The following is a 17,395-nucleotide window of genomic DNA, read 5'->3' as shown; positions in this document are numbered from 1 at the left end:
TTACATTTCCCAACTTCCCCCAACCTGTGCACAGGCCCAGTGGGGATCAATTCTTGAACAGAATCTCCTACAGTCAACAGTCATATCACATATGTGCAGTCATTATTTGGGCACCGAGTAGAGCCTACTCTAGTCAAGCTCCCCACGTGTCCCCCAGAAAGACTCTGTGACTTCTCTCACTCATTTGTTAGTTCCCCCCACTTTCCTCTTCTTGCCGCATGAATACTGTGCTATTAGATCAGACCATGTGGATCTTTGACTGTCTGTCTTGGACAAGCTCCAAAGGGCAGGAAATGGAGTCCAACTGTAACTAAAACAGCATAAATGTCTGGGCCCTTGGTCACCCTACAGTGACCAGCTCATATTTGAAAATAATAGATAATAAGCTCCTTGAATGAGAAGAATTGCAGGTAGGAAACAGGTCACAAGGCTAGGGACACGGAATTAATCCACATCAGAGATTGAAATGGTGCTGCTGTCCAGATCAGTGACATCTCTATGCCCCCTGCCCTTGGGGACCTAGGACAAGTCACTTGGTCTTTCCAGCCCAGCTCAAGCATCTCCCCCAGGAAGCCTTCCCTAATAGCCAACCCCACACTCACCCTGCACCAGCCTATCAGTAACATCCTGTGGCCCCACAGTGTAGTGCTTCCCTTTAGCCCAGCACTGACCACACTGTTATCACCTATCTACAAGGCACCCTCCCCCGCCCCCAACTGTTGACTCCTCAAAGGCACCTGACTTATCTCTATGCCCCCACCACCCTTCACAGTACGTGATGGCTGGAAAAACCATGATTTCCAAGAATCCTTTAAGCTATAAAACACAAACCCTTCTGCGGTGGACTTCTACTATCTTTGCTTGCCCAGGATCCATTCCTCTTTCTTCCGGGAACAGTTTTCTTTTGTGGAACCATCCCTTTCTCATGTTCAGTCTACATGGGCTATGGAGAGATAACCATAAGCCCCAGCCTCCAGGAGAGGGCACTGACCCAAGCCAGGGAAATCAGAGCATCCCATGCCCCAGCCATAGTGATTGGCACATTACCCGAGCCAGGCTGATGAGACCCAATTCTCGGGACTACTGGGAAAGAGAAACCTTCTTTCTGCTAGAAGGATATAAGCCAGGAGCTGCTGTTGGTCATCCTGTCATCCCATGACAACAAAGCTGACAGAGAGAAACGCAGGGCCAAGAGATGGAGACAGTGTCTGAGCCTCTGGGATCCAGCTGTGCCTGAAACCAGTACTGACACCTGGACTTCTCAGTTATGAGCCCATTTGAGTTTCATTTCTGTTACTGTAACTTTAAAAACCCCAATGAATCCACCCTCCAGGCCTTGACAGGCAGGCACCCTTCCTGCTCTTGTTCTGGGAGAAGTAAGGACTCACTCAGCAAGGGCCTTACCTGCACCAAGAGGTTCTGCAGTCCAATGACCAGGGACAGCACTTGTGATGTTCCCAGTGGAGCTAGGACAGTGTCCTCAGGGGCTGGCGGTGGCCGCGCCCCTGAGGGCACCAGGGCCACCAGGGAAGAGGAAAAGCTTTGTTGCAGGGCTGTCCGCAGGAAGCATAAGATGGCAGCTGAAAGCAAGAAACTCCTTACACTCAGTTCCTTCCTCCTTCCCCACCTCCACCCAGCTCTGTCATACGGGGAAGACAGTGGAGATTATAATGGGGTGACCAGAGGCTGGTCTGGGAGGGGTGGTTTCATCTCAGAAGCCAGGGAAAAGCTTTTCTTTTACTGCTAGAGGCCCCTGGGCCCACACCTGAGAGCAGTGCAGCTTTTTTCTTCGGAAAGCTGAGGGCCTTCAATACTTGGTCCAGTTCCACGGACAGTGTCTGGTGAACCTGGTAGGGAGCAGGTAAAGAGATAACCCCCATATTCTGGGAGCATGGGTGGAAAATAACCTGCCCCAATAGCTCTTCTACCCACCACACATACCAGCTGCATCCAAAGGACAAAGGCGGCCACACACAGTCTTGTGAGCCTCACCAGTCCTGGATTCAGGAATATGAGGGAAATTAAACCCTGACCTGGAGAACCCTGCTTCTCCCAAATCTCCCCCATCCTTAAGGCCCTCCTCCACCAGGAAGCCTTCCCTGGCTTCATCTGCGATTCAGCCTCCGCCTCAGCCCACCATCCACTAACTTAGATCTGGAGTCAGACAGCCTCGCTCTGCCACTGGCCAACTGTGCAATCGTGGGCAAGTCACTGCACTGCATCTCTTTGAGCCTGCCTTACTTCCTTCATCTATGAAATGGGAACAGTGCCACCTGCTTTCATTCCCTCCAGAGCTATCGTGAACAGTTGAGGAGCAGCATTGGTGAATGTGCTCCTTAATGTCAAAGCAATGACCAGACTGAGGGATTGTCAGGGTAGCAGGTTCAAAGCAGTGAGTATGCTCTGCCATCCTCACCCAGGACACAAGCTGCCTGAAGGCAGGAACTACTTATCCTCTGCATGGATCTATCACAGCCTGGCACAAAGCAGCTCCTCAAAAATGCTAGTTGGCTTGTGGCTTCAGCAGGTTCTAGGCAGAAGAACAAACTGCCTAAAGGTATGGAGATGCCACACTAATGTGAGATGTTAACAGAGGAAACTGTGCGGGGGTTATATAGGAACTCTCTGTGCTATCTGATCACTTCTGTAAATCTAAAACTGTCCTAAAAATAAAGCCTATTAAAAATCAATCACATCAATCAAAAACAAACAAACAAAGGTATGGAGATGTGAAACAGCACAGCTGACTAGGAAAAGAGCAAACACCTGGTCACAGGACAGGGAAGGAGGTGGAGTGGCAGCAAGGAAGGCTGCAGAAGGGCTGGCCAGGTAAGGAGGGTCTCGGCAGCCATGTGGAGGGCAAAAAACCAAAGGAGTGTGGGCGGAGCAGAAGTGGGCACAGACTGGCTGCGGGGACAGGAGACGTGAGGAAGGGAGGGGCAGGGCGGCCAGGAGATTGTGAAGAGGCCGCAGTAGTGGTCAGGATGAACAATCAGGCCTGAGCTAGGGCAGTGGTGGGGACTAGAGTGGACACAGTTAGGTAATTGGCTAGGTGGGAGCTGAGGGCCAGGGCAGAGCCAAGGACATGGCACAGGCTTGCACCCAGGCATGTGACTGCAGGGGTATGAGTGGGTCTCACAGTCTCACACAGAAAACCAGGAAAGGTTCCTGTCCCAAATGAATGCCTTGGGCAACAACCTGCAGATCTTCTATGGCACGGACCGGTCACAGCTTGCTGCCACCCCAGAGGCCAAACTTTAAAACTGACTACACTTCTACACAAATGAGTATGTGTCTGGCATTAGATTGGCACAGGGCTGGGCACAATGTGAAGATACCTTGAAGGCTAAAAGGTGGTTTCTGTTTAGGGTAGCAGCCAGCCTTAGAGAGGAGACACCTGTATGTGAAGTAGCCCCCAGAGGAGCTCATACAGGACACTGTGATGACAAGTCCTGTGGGGGGAGGGGATGAGAGGAAAGGAAGGCTCTGTGGACATGTCCACTGCTCCCTCATTCCCTGCATCACCTTCTCACAACGACAGCTTACACATGTGTGGCACTTCACAGCTTGCCACCCACCCCTTCAAGGGCACAGGCGGCTTCTGCCTTCTTGTCCAATCTGACAGTCACCCCTACATTCCAGCCGCCACACAGCACCTCATCACTCTCCACATATGAACACCATGTTCTAAATTGTGCAGTTCATGCCTTTGGTCATATTGTTCTCTTCACCTGGAATGCCTTCCCCACTAGCTTTGTCTACAAATACAAGTTCCCCAAGTGTGGGGTACATACTGTACTCATATTTTATTCCTCTGAGTTTAGAATACAGCCTGACATATGGTGATCCATGTGTGTTAAATGGATTAATGTAAACCAACTTGACAACAAGTCTGGATGTTTTCGCCATTTTGTACACAAGGAAACGGATGCTCAGAAAGTTAAACACCTGGCCAAGGTTACGTAGCTAATAAGCCACAGGGCTGGGACCAGAGCCCAGGATCTTCATCATTCTTTTGCATGCCACCCCATGCCCCAAAGCCACAGGGGTTAGAGACTAACCTGCAGACTGCCATCATGCTGCTGCGCAGAGAAGGAGGCAGTGAGCAGCCAGGCAGAGCAGAGGAGTGTGGTCCTGGGAGAGCCCTCCTCGGCCCAGGTGAGCGCCAGCATTTTCTCCAACAGCTCTATCAGGGTTGTGCTGCTCAGAAGCACTGCAGCGGCTGCAGAGGGTCCGGCAGGGCAGAGGCCACATGAGTTATGCAGGAGTCCCAGCTCACTGACACCACGGTGGTTGGTTAGCACCCACTGGGGGCTTCACACACACACATGGTGGACATATCCATGGATCAGCTTGAGGCTCTAAGGGCCCCAGCTTCATTCCAAAACCACAGGTTATCAGAGCCAGAAAGGACCTTATGACCATCTGGTCCAGTCACATCCCCCCTCGTTTATTTTTTTAAGATGGAAAAACTGAGGGGAGCACAGGCCACAGACACTGCCCCGCACCCTTCCCCTTCACTATCCCAGCCTGGGCCCCAGCACCTCTTTTCTGACTGCCCAGCGTGGTCTGATGAAGGCTCCAATACAGGAAGTTGAAGGAGGGCTGCAGGATGTCCTCGTCAGTGGGGCTGCATTTCCCACAGAGCTTGCTCACTGCAGGAGACAAGAGGCCCCAGGCACCCATCGCACAGCACTCCGTGCCTTTAACGCAAACAACGCACACCAGCACTCACGCTTCTCACAGAGAATGACCCTCAACTGACTCATTTCAGATTTCAGTGTTGGGGAACCAAGCATAAACTAAGTGTCCCCGGTATTACAGCCAATGGAAAGAAACACAGTGACACACCTGAAGGAATGTTCACACCCTCCATCTGAACAAACATCTAGCAAGCAGCCCACAGCTGCACGTTAGAGCAGACTGCACAAGTCTAGGTGGTCAAAGGCATCTTCTAACAGCGCTGATGCTAGCACAGACTGCAGGTTGGAGGGTCTGCAGAGGTCATCTAGGCCAACCTGCCACACTTGGCAGGAAGAAGATACTGCCTCCGCCTTCTCCCAGCAAAGGGGCACCTTCCCAGGGGCGCTCTCTAACCATCCATGTGCAGTTCCCTGAACTTGCCATATTCTCTCTCTCACATCACTCTCATCTGGCTAACTCCTTAACTCCTATTCAGCAATCAAGATTCATCTTGAAGTTCACCTCCCCCATGAAGCATTCTCTAACCTCTCAAGGCAAGATGAGATGCCTCTCTGTGCTCCCCCAGCCCTCATCAGAGCAGTTATCACACTGTAGACTTCTAAAGAGCACGTACCTTTCCTCCTGGGAATTGCCACTCCTTGCTCCACCTGCCCCCCATGACCCCAACATAAAACCTACCTAAGTCTCCATTCACTTTTTGGCATCCACATCACACTTGACTTGTAATGGGCTTGTGGTCAACTGGACAATCAGCCCACTCCCCAGCACCCCTGAACTAGTCCTCTACTACCAAAGCTCTCAAATAAAAGTACTCAGGGGTTATATGTAAACGTATATTACATTTAACGTGTATGTTTCAGCCTGTATTCCTCCCTGTCAGAGGCTTTTTTTTTTTTAAAGTTTATTAGAAGAGATAGTACACTTCAAAAAAATAGAAGCATGCCCGAGCAGTAGAGAATGGCTCAAGGGCTCAGAGGCCTTTTTGATGGATGATTTGACACACACAGACCTTGCTCTCAGCTAACTGTCACCCTTGATCTGACACACAGGCCAGCAATGACCAGCACCAAGCTGAGCCTGGAGGTCCTTTCTGAGCCTGACACTGATCTTCTCATGAGGAGGTCTGGGCTCCATGCAGGGAAAGAACCATCCTCACCCAGGCCAGAGGACCTGACAGGTACTGAACACACACACTTTTCTTATTCATTTCAACCTTTCCTCAACAAATCTTCCTGAGGGTACTGCCTATGAAGTGGCAACTGCATTAACAAGCAATAAAAGGTCCTAATGAGGTTTGAGATATGGGTAGAAAAGAGGCCTGGAGAACCGGATCATTAGATCCTGAATCAGCAGTGGGGTGGGATGGAGAACTGAACTTGTGCCAGGAAAAATGAACCTACATGGATAGTATCCGCCGAAGGCCTACTGTGTGCCAAGCACTGTGTGGCATTCTACACATAGTTATTCCTTATCTCAACCTTGACTAAATCAGGTAAGTACTATTATTTTACTTATGAGGAACCTAAGGCTCATAAAGGCTAGGTGATTGTCCAAGGTCACAAAGCCAGTTGCTGAGCTGAGAACAAATCCAGGTCTTCCCGACTCCAGAGCTTATGCATATCACATAATTTTACCTATATATGTATTTTCTTTTCTATTTGGTCTCCCAAACACTCTAACGGAACCAGTAGAGAAAGATCTGAAAGGCCCCTTAGCAAGAAGCCCTCAGAAACAGACTGACCCACTAGCTTCTTCCAAAGGGATGAAAGGACGGAAGAAAGGAGCAGCCACAGGCCACCCAGCCCCGGGGCCTCAGCACTGCCCCAAGTGGCAGCACCTTGGTGAAGGAGCTTCATGGCCATGCTGTCCAGTTCTTGCTCTGACTCGGTCCTCAGCTGCACCAAAGAGAGGAGGCTCAGCAGCGATGGCAGGTTCCCCGAGGCTGTGAGGAACAAGGAAGGCTGGTCAGGGGCCTGACCCAACTGGCTGTCAATGGTTTGTTGAATTTACCCCTACTTCCTACCTTCTTCCTTCTTCACTGCGGGCAGGGGCAGCTGACATACTGAGTGTCAACTCTGGGTTGGGTACTAGGAAGTCAGTATTTCACTTAATCCCCTTAAAACCATATGAAACAAAGATTGTTATTCCTATTTTGCAATAAAGAAAATTGAGGCCCAGAGAGGCTGAATGACTTCTTCAAGATCCCACAACCAATAAATGGCAGGGCCAGGACTTGAACCCAAATCTGAATTTGATGCCCACAGTCTTTCCACTATGTGTTTCCATAAAATCTCATGGCTGTTAAACACCATTATCATTTAGGTGTCGCTTATCCTTCCCCGCAAAGGAAGGACTCAGCTCCTCCAGGCATCCTTAAATTTATCTCAAAACCCCCACTGTCAGGACTGGACCAAGTACCACAGCTTTCCTCCCATTTCCTCTTAATTGCTTGGAAATTTAATTTAAAAATTCAACTTTCTAAAAATAGGAAAAGACAAACCATTCCCAACCTTTTCAGTATCTTCATACTGTACCAAACATCAAGCTTCCTTGATTCCAGGGAGTCTCGTTCCAGATGTAGAAACTATCCTTCTGGATCTCACTGGGTGGGAGCTCCCAATGCATCACAGGTCCACCCCTTCCCAGGCCCCTGCTGGCTGCTGCTGCCTCCCTGGCCTCCCCCATATTTCCTGCTTTCTTCTTCCCAAGTGGGGGCTGTCATTCTTGTGACAAACAGCTCTGAGCACATGCCGTGTAGGGTGGGGACCTGTACACACATCAAACACACCCACCCATGCTAAACACAGAGACGTTAAACATAAAAACACCACACACACACACACACACACACACACACCCCAAATATGTTGAGCACCCACTCTCCAATGAGAGGAAGGAGGTTAAGTTTAGCTTGATGCCACACTGGCCTGACATTTTTTGCAGAGAAAACTTTGATTCTCTCTCCTGGAGCAGACCTCATTAGGGCAGAGATGCTCACTCCTGACTGACCTTCATGGCAAAACACGCCCCCAGCAGCTTCAGACTGACCTTCTGATGGGGAGGCCCCATGTTCTACCAGCAGACGCTGTAGGATCAGCAGGAAGTGACCTCGGATGAGACCACCCACTTGGACATCCTCATTCCTTCTCAAAAAGGTCTTCAGGACAATCAGTACCTTGTGGGCTATGTCCATTGGGTTGGAATAGATGAGGTCCTGAGCAGGAGAGAAAGCCAGAGTTCAAAGGGCATCATGATTGGGGACAGGTAGACAGTGAAGAAGAGAGGGGTTAGGAAAGGGGCCAGGATGATAGTGTCACAGAACCTGGGGAAGGAAGCGCTCACTTACTCAGCACCTATTATGTACCATCCTATGCATTCAATAGGTGCATTCTAAACAGGCGGAAACAGAGGCTCACAGGGATTACATGATGTGCAAAAGGCCACATAAACCAGTAAGTGGCACAGCCAGGGTTTGAATGCAGGTCTACTAACTCCAAACCCAAAGCTCTTTCTACTTTCCAGGATGCCTCTCTTATGCAAATGGGAGTATCAGGGTCAAGAAAAGGTTATTTCAGGACAGCTGACCTGTGTGCCTTAAGGGAGAAGGGGAGAGGAGGAAGGAGATGCTATGCAGCAGGTAAGGGATGGGTTAGGACAGACTCCAGGCACAGGGAGAAGTGAGGACCAGGTGACCAGGTCAGGCCCTTTTTCTGCCATGGCATCTGGCTATTTCTGCCCCAAGCTATAAAAGCCTTGGGTTTACAAGGTGGGAAAAGACACTGCATTTTATTTGCTTTCACAGTTATTTTAATGAGTATATGTTAAAGGCAAAGTCAGTCAGAAGTTGCACCAGAGGCTATCCCACTGATAGCTCCTGGCACCTATCAGCTCGAACAAGCCAATTCTTTTGGACATGCTAATGTGCTGGGCCAGTTAGGGCTGGGTGCTATGAATCCAAGGTCACACACAGACTCCCTTTCCAGGGAGGACAATGCCTGACACACAGAGGGACATGGGTACAGGGCATCCGACCAGACAATTCCAGATGTGCTGACCACTGGGTGGCACAGGAGTGTCTGGCCTTGGCTCTTCACAAACCTCCACAGCTGCCAGAGAAACAACTATATCAATCGCAACCATTCGATTAGGGCCTAATAATGTCAGGTACTGTGCTGTGTTTGAACGGTAGCTGTATGTTTGTTTATGTATTATCTGTGTCTTCATAATAACTCTTCCAGATAGGTGTCATCCTGATTTTTCAAATGAGAAAACTGGGGCCGACTAAGTAGTTTGCCTGTCAAGAAAACAGTGGCGTTGTAACTATGAGTTAATGAAGGGCAGGGATGAGATCGGCTCCAACTATGTCACCTTGTAGGACTGTGAAAACATCTCTGGAAAAAGAGGGGCATAGAATTGGGAGGGCTAGAGGGATTCCTAATTCATTTCACCAACACTTTCACTTTATAGAGTATGAGACTGAAGCCCAGAGGAGGTGTGATATCCCCAAGGTCACAGGTTCCAAGACCAAACCAGTTTTGGGGACCTGCTCCTTCACTAGCAAATGGCTGTTTGACTGTCAGAGCTGGTCCATCAGAAACCTGAGTTAGTAAATTTTAAAGGCCCAAGAGGCAGGGGGCTCCTCAGCCTTTGGTGGCCATGGTAAATGCCAGGGGAAGGTGTGCATCCCATCACATGGATCAGTGGAAAGGCTCTGGGTGGAACATAGCCCACTCTGCAATCACTCTTGTCCAGAACTATCTGGGACTGGACCAACCAGGGTGATGTGGCCAAGCAGGGACAAAGAGCTTCTGTAACATCATTGTTTTTTCACATCTAAACAACCTACATGAAAGACCACCCATTGATAAGAGTGGCAATTAACAGCTTTGTTTTCAGCTGTTAATTACCCTTATAAAAAACAGAAATTGGTACCAACACATATTCTTAGACTCTTTTCCCCTCCTGTGGCTAGAAGCTGGGGAGAAATGGTAGGAATTATACAGAAGTATATGAATAGACAATGAAGCTGTTCCTCACTTTTTCTTTCTTTTTTTTTTTTTAACCACTGATGTTTCTAGGATCTAATTTAATGAAAAACTCATTAACTGAAGGCTCCAGTCATGGTTATGACCCTTATTAGCTATATGACCTTGGGCAATTCAATAAGCTTCTCTGAGATTAACATCTCTGTGGCTCAGAGTCAGTCAATGATCATTGAATGATAGCCTACCGTGTATAGCATACCAAGAATGTTTCTACATAGTCTTTCATTTAACCTCTCATTATCTCCATTTTACAAGTGAGGAAACTGAAGCTCAGATGCCTTCATCTGCCGGCACCTCTATGTAGCACCCAGCCCTAAGTGCAGCTCCTTCCTGTTGAGCTCTACCTGGCAAAGCTCAAGGCTGCTCTCTGCCCTGTCCCCACCTCCTCCAGGAAGGAGGGGTGATGAGGATGGTGTACATTCGAGGAGAAAAACTGGGTCACTACAACAAAGGGTGAGATACCTTTTCTCTAAGAATTTGGTCTCCTGACAATGACCCCCACGGATGTAATCAGCAAACCCTGCCTGGGAAACTCTAGAGAATAACCATCTGGTTGCTTGGCCAAATAAATTGCAAGGGGGACAAAAAAATGAAATAGAGGGGAAGTCTGTGGATTAAAGGAGACTTAAAACATATATACATACACACACATAAAAAGGAAGACTAAACTATAGTATTTAGGGACAGACACTTAACTGTCAGAACTTTAAAAACCTGTAAGAAAGATAATATTAATACTATAAAACTCAGGCTAGTGGTTATTCTAGAGGGGACAGATAGGGGTCATCATTGATGGGGGCATGTGGTGGACTTCTGGAGTGGCTGCCAGTTCTGTTTCCTGACACACGTGGCAGTTACCAGAGTATTCCCATATAATAATTAAGCTGTGCAGGTGCTTGATGTGATTTTCTATACTTGCGTTATTTTTCATTATAAAAATTTTTTAAATAAATAAATAGAATTTGGTCTTGTGAGATTCATTTTCTCTTTGGCTTATTTCTTTTCAGTACTTATGTCCTTTGAAGCCAGGATAGCCTTCAGTTAGGGAGGGGCCTCCACCCTAGCCAGGTCCAGGCTGAGAAACAGAACTTGGGAGAGGAAGATAATGAACTCCATTTTAAACAGAAATGTCAAATAGATGGTTAGCTTTATGGGTCTGGAGCTCAGGAGAGAGGTCAGGGATGGGAGGAGATATAAGTCATCAGCAAACAGCAGAGGGCCACCAAAGCTGTGGGAATGAATGAGACGACCCAAAAAGAAGGCACTGAGTGAAAAGTGACCTAGGACAAAACCTTGAGGAACATCAACTTTCAAATAGTAGTCAGAGAGAAAACCATAAAAGACACTAGGAAGGAGCATCAAAGAGGTAACAGAAAAAAGTAAGAGAGTTGATGTTATTAAAACCAAGAGGCAATAAAAAGGAAGTGGACAACCATCAAATACTAACAAGTCATATAACATGAGAGCCAGACCGTCCACTGTAATTAGCCACAAGGGCATTATTGCTAATCCTGGTGAGAGTGATTTTAAGTAGTGATGGAGTAAGAAGCTAGTGGGTGGAGGAATGAGTGAGAGATGATGATATCGAAAGCAGAAAGCTACTTCTAGGAATTTGGCTGTAAAGGGAAAGACTTGGGAGTGGAAAGGGTTGGGAGGGCAGGGACCAGTGAGAGTCTGGGTCCGGGAAGACATCCAGAGCACCCAGGAGGAGTAAGCCTACAGGCACTTAGACTCTCCTACCACTCCCAAGCCCAGTGTCATCATCTGAGATGGTTTTCTAGCTTCATCATTCTCTGATTCTCTCCCTTCTGTGATGCTTTGTAAGTCTCTGCAAGGTGACAAAAATGAAACGAGCATCTGTGATCTCAAGGGCAAGGACTGATCAACCATATCTGAATTATCTTTGTATCCCCAATGCCTAGTACCTACTGAACACCAAATAAATATATGATAAATGAAAACGAGTGACTGAATTCAAGGCCTCTAAAAACCTGCTCCTCCCTGTCTTTCTCTTACCTCATCTCCAGTGACATACCAGAGCCACACCAGACCACTCACTGTCCCTGAATTACAATAAGCACTTTGATGATGCTAGGCTGGCCTGGCAACCCTTTCACTTGTCAAATCCTTTGAGGATCAGCATATATTGGTTTGTTGTGTCTGATTGCCTCACCAGCCTGTGGGGCAGGGACTAGGTCCAATATTTCCCTGTATCCTGTGAAAAATAATATCAATGGAGCCACTTGAAATGGAGCTGCCATCCCAGAGAAACTGCCTTGCACGTCTTACTCCTCAAACCTTTGGAATGTTAAAACTAGGTAAAATAATCTTTGGACTGGGCCTAAAGTAGCATTGTATTCCAAACAAGTGTTTGCAAAGATAACGCAAAAGCAGACCTTAAGACTAGGACTGAAAATAAAGACATTCTTTAGCGTTTGCATCACTATGTTAGCTTATCTGCACTTATAGAAATCCCTTTCTTTTTTTTTGTTTTTAAATTTTTGTAATCCCCAGGGAGCCTAACATAGTACTTTTCTTTTTAATTAAAGTTTATTGGGGTGACAATTGTTAGCAAAATTACATAGAATTAAGGTATACAATTCTGTAATACATCATCTATATATCACATTGTGTGTTCACCGCCCAGAGTCAGTTCTCTTTCCATCCCCATATATTTGACCCCCTTTACCCTCATCTACCACCTCCCTCCCCACTTACTCCCTGGCAACCACTAAACTATTGTCTGTGTCTATGAGTTCTGTTTCTTCATTTGTTTTTCTTGTTCTTTTGTTGTTTTCAGTTTTATATACCACATATCAGTGAAATCATATGGTTCTCAACTTTTTCTGTCTGACTTATTTCGCTTAGCATTATAATCTCAAAATCCACCCATGTTGTCACATAGAAATTCCTTCCTTCTATTCAAGTAATTATTCCCCTTCCCTTTCTCATAAATACCACTTGCCTTCACCTCCTAATTGGCACACTATTTGGGTTTCTGCTTGAATCAGTGCTTCCCAATTGGTATTTTTTTTAATCTCATAAACACTTGTTGCCACTCACTTTGGCCTTTTATTTTTAGATTAACTATCCTCAGTGCTCAAATAGCTCTCCCATTAGATGGAACACTGGATCAGGGTTTATTTCTCTCTTATTCTGAGAGTTAGCTCAGTTTACTAGAAAGAACATTACACAGATTAAAAATCTGGCTTTTAATCTCAACTCTTGTGACCTTGGGCAAACTCTCTCTCAATCTATTCATCTGTTTGAAAAGAAAAAATAGTAAGATGCCATCATTAGTATGTCTCTCTGAGGATCTGAATTCTTTTTTTTTTTTTTTTGAGAGACTTGGATCTGTCCAGATCCCTAATTCATTGGGTCAGCAAATAAAGTACCTACTATGTGTGAGGAACTGACCCTGAACACTTTATCTGGCAAAGAAAACCAGTATCTTAGCTGTTCATTGACACTCTTCCTGGTGTCCCATCTTGCCTTCCTCCCCTATGCATTAATGCTTTATTTTTATCCATTCCTTCTCCTTTTTTCCTCCTCCAAGGAAGCTAGAGCATGAATGTGGTCAAGCCAACACATGCGTGACGTCACAAGATGACAGATCTCAGGGATACGAAGTGAAGATAAAGCAGGGGCCCAGCTGGGACCACTGTAATATGAGCTCTGCCGCTTGAGCTCAGAATGAATGCCTCCAGGATGCCCTATCCCCTGTCCGGGGCTCCCACTGCCTGCGGTGCTCAGCCAATAGACCGACACAGGAGTGGGCTATAGAATAAGCTTTTATTATCAGAGCACCAGTGGTCAGAGAAGGCAGCAGGTTAACACCTCCAAAAACTGCCTTAACATTTTCAGACTGGCTTGGGGTATTTAAGGGAAAATCTGGGCGTTCCTCCAGAGGCTACGTCAAGGTTCTGGGGGTATATGAAGCCTTCCCTTTGGCAATGTGGTTCTCTGGTGGGAGAGAATGCTAGACCATAGAAATTATGATCAATAAGCCTAAGGGTATTAATGATAAGTTTCAGGGTAATTTTCTAAAACAGGGAACTGGGCGGGACAGGGGACATTTCAAGCTCCAGCCCAGTGGGACAGTGTATCCTTAAGCTATAGGTCAATAAAAGGTGAGGCTGGGACGTTGTGTGTGGGGGGAGGGGGGCAATCGGGCCCTGCTTCAGTATCACTCCCATTAATTTGTTCTCAGTGTGCTTTCTTGAATGAAAGAAAAAAAGGTGGAGTTAAAGTCAGTGTGTTAAAAACTGCAGACCACAGGCAGCCTACTTAACTAACTGATATACTTAATAGGAATTATAGGGATGTCTTACTTGATAAAAAAGCATTGGGGTTTCTGACAATTCTGGTTATGCCCAAGGGAGAGTGTTGCACATGTACCATTCATCATGTTAGTCATGGCAGTAAAGAGGCCAAGTCCCTCTGCAATCAGACATCTCCATCTACATGCCCTAGGATTCTCCTTGGACATTAAACCCTTACTAGCATTACCTGCTTGAGAGATGACAGGGAGGTGAGAGGGGATGGTGACTGAGATCAGCATTTCATAGTTATATCCCCTGGGGAGTGGAGGGGCACATATCTCTCAGTGAGCAGACTTCCATCAGACTTAGGACAGGGTATAGATTTACAGACACCTGCCAACCAGAAGGACCTCCTACTCACATGGAAACAGCATTAAGTCCATAGGCGGGCAAAAGCAGCGGCTGGTGCCTCCTGACATCAATAAAACAGTTCCCAGAGAGAGAAGGCCCACCATCGCTGAATGCAGAAATGAGCAAGTGGTCACCTACCAGCAAAATAAGCAGGATGCTGGGGCTGCTTCTGAGTATGTGGAACAGGGCTGCCAAGCTGGCAGGAAGCGTGGGCTGTCCAGCAGAGAGGACATCATCCAGCTCCTCATAGCTGCTCTCTTCCCAGGAAAACCAAAGTTCCAGGACACGGTGCCCAAACCTGCTCATCAGCTCTGGATGCAGCAGGAAGAACCTGAGGAGGAGTGGATGGTGGGTGTAGATGACGTGCAGATCCGGGATGCCCTCTAGGAATTTTCTGATGGCACTGACCACAGCCTGGAGGGAAAGAAATGGGTTAAATGCACCTTGCAGGAGACCTAAGAGACCCCGACAAACAGCCAAGACGTGACTGGGAAAAGCTGTACTGACATCTCAGTGCTCCAGGACACCTACTGGCTCATCCCAGCGCCCTCTTGTGAGAAGAAAACCCCACTGCACTTACTTTATGACTGGTTAGCAACTGGGGATAATTTTGCTCCCGAGGGACATTAAAAAATATTTAGATATTTTGGATGGTCTTGACTGGGGGTGTGTTACTGGCATCTAGGAGAGAGCAGGGATACCACTAAGTACTCTATAAAACACAGAACAGCCTTCTACAAGAAAGAATTATGCTATCAAAACATTAATGGTACCAAGGCTGAGAAGCCCAGCTTTGTAACTACACTTACACAGTGTGTTATAATTGTCAACATATGTGTCTACCTCCCACACCAGACTGGAGCTGCTGGAGGGCAGGGACTCTGGCTGATTAATCTGTGCATGTGATGTAGGGCCTGGCACACACAGGGCAAAAGGTGTGTTGAATCATTTATTAACCCTCAAAATCCTCTCTCTTATTATTAAAAAGTACACATATTAAAGAAGTACAAACTCTTCAATATGCTAGTCTAAGAGTTTTATAGTTTATAGCTTGGGCCCTTTCATTTAGGTCTTTGATCCAATTTGGGTTAATTTTTTTGTAGAGTATGGGGTAGGGGTCCAACATCATTCTTTTGCATCTGAATGTCCAGTTGTTCCAGCACCACTTGTTAAAAAGATTCTTCTTTCCCTATTGAATTGTCTTAACATCCTTATCAAAAATCAACTGATCATAACTGCCAACAGGTGGCAGGATGGCTCAGCTAAAAAAAAAAAAAATCAACTGATCATAAATATATGGGCTTATTTTTAGACTCAATTCTATTTCATGGATCTAGATGTCTATCCATATGCCAAACCATACTGTCATGATTACTGTAGCTTTGTAGTAAGTTTAGAAATCAAGAAGTATGAGTATTCTATCTTTGGTCTTCTTTCTCAAGATTGTTTTGGCTATTTTGGGTCCCTTGCATTTCTATATGAATTTTAGAATCAGCTCATCCATTTCTGGGGAAAAAAAAGAGGCAACTGGGATTTTGATCAGGATTGTGTCACATCTATAGATCAATTTGGGGAGTACTGCCATCTGAACACTATTGCGTCTTCTTTTCCCTTCCAGTTTTATTGAGATAGAATTGACATATAACATTGCATAAATTTATGATGTACAATATAAGGATTTGATATATGTATACATTGTGAAATGATTAACACATTAAGTCCAATACCTCACAGTTGCCAAATTTTTTCCTTGTGATGAGAACTTTTAAAATCTACTCTTAGCACTTTCAATTATACAAAATGGTTTTGTTAGCTATAGCCATTGTGTTGTACATTACATCTCCAGAACTTATTTATCTTATAACTGCCTATTAAGTCTTCTGATTCACAAACACAGAAGAATGTCTTTCTATTTATTTAGGTCTTCTTTAATTTCTTTCAATGATGTTTTGTAATTTTCAGTGTATACGTCCTTGCACTTCTTTTGTTAAATTTTTTCCCTATGTATATTATTTGTTGATTTGTTGTAAATGGAATTGTTAATTTCATTTTCAAGCATGTTATTAAAAACATAAGCTATCTTTCTGGCTTCTCTCCACTGTCTCCCATGACTTAATAAAGGCTTCCTTCCTTGAACGTATAGACTGGGCAACTTTCCACTTCTGTATCTTAAATCTTGCTCTACTCTCAGCCTGAAAATTCTCCCTTCTTAGTCTTCTATAGGAAGCTTCTCCTGATGCAACTATCAAACACAGTCCTTCTCCCCCTGTGCTTTCGTAGCTCTTGGCCAGTCCTTCAGGATCCAGGAGAGCACTCACTGCTATTGTTGCCTGCCTTATAGATATCTTTCTGTCTCTCCTGGCAAACCAGTGCTCCCTGGGGACAGAGAACATGCTGGATTCACCTCAATCCTGTCCGGGTCCCAGATGACACCTGGCACATATCAAGTAGTCAACCCATATTGGTTGAGTAGCTAAAATGTTGAGGAGCAAATAAAAAAAATCATGTGCTTATTTATATGAGTAGTTTTCAAGGGCTTAGGAAATGCTGATCAAACTGGAGAGAAGTTACTAAAAAGAAAGAGCTTCCAGGAATAGGTAGGGCCTGATACTTTGAAACGTCCATGTCCCCAGGGATACCCACACTCCAACTATTGGGGGTCTTCATACTAGAAAGCCCAAACTCTATCAAAGAGTACTAGGGCTATATGAAAAGGACTCAGGAGCTATCTTTGAATAGGCTCCAACTGGCCTAAAATAGAACAATTTGAGCCTCAAAAGGATAATAACTGCAGTGGATTGAAACATATCAAATATTTTTAAATCCATGAGTTCATAATGATACTAAAAAAATCTCTCTGGTCACCTTTGGAGAATGCTTGGGCAATCAATTCATTTTTTTTTTTTTGTAAGCTGAGCCATCCTGCCACCTGTTGGCAGCTCAGCAGCTGCTCAGCTCGGGCCGGGAATTGAA

The 17,395-nt window shown here is 45.9% G+C and overlaps 1 protein-coding gene across 1 annotated transcript in view; it reads right to left on the bottom strand.

The window, feature by feature from the left end:
• Window positions 1-17,395, bottom strand: part of MEI1 (meiotic double-stranded break formation protein 1) — a 70,570-nt gene that overhangs the window by 4,562 nt on the left and 48,613 nt on the right. Inside the window, exons 18-24 of the mRNA XM_019633889.1 lie at window positions 14,561-14,836; window positions 7,753-7,918; window positions 6,542-6,646; window positions 4,545-4,655; window positions 4,062-4,222; window positions 1,766-1,847; window positions 1,405-1,580 (exon numbers count right to left, since the gene is read on the bottom strand). Of these exons, the coding sequence (XP_019489434.1) occupies window positions 1,405-1,580; window positions 1,766-1,847; window positions 4,062-4,222; window positions 4,545-4,655; window positions 6,542-6,646; window positions 7,753-7,918; window positions 14,561-14,836 (1,077 nt within the window). The remainder of the gene's footprint in view (window positions 1-1,404; window positions 1,581-1,765; window positions 1,848-4,061; window positions 4,223-4,544; window positions 4,656-6,541; window positions 6,647-7,752; window positions 7,919-14,560; window positions 14,837-17,395) is intronic.

This window comes from Hipposideros armiger, unplaced genomic scaffold (genome assembly GCF_001890085.2).
Source record: "Hipposideros armiger isolate ML-2016 unplaced genomic scaffold, ASM189008v1 scaffold_1430, whole genome shotgun sequence".
Taxonomy (NCBI): Eukaryota; Metazoa; Chordata; class Mammalia; order Chiroptera; family Hipposideridae; genus Hipposideros; species Hipposideros armiger.
This window is presented reverse-complemented; position numbering and strand designations above follow the sequence as displayed.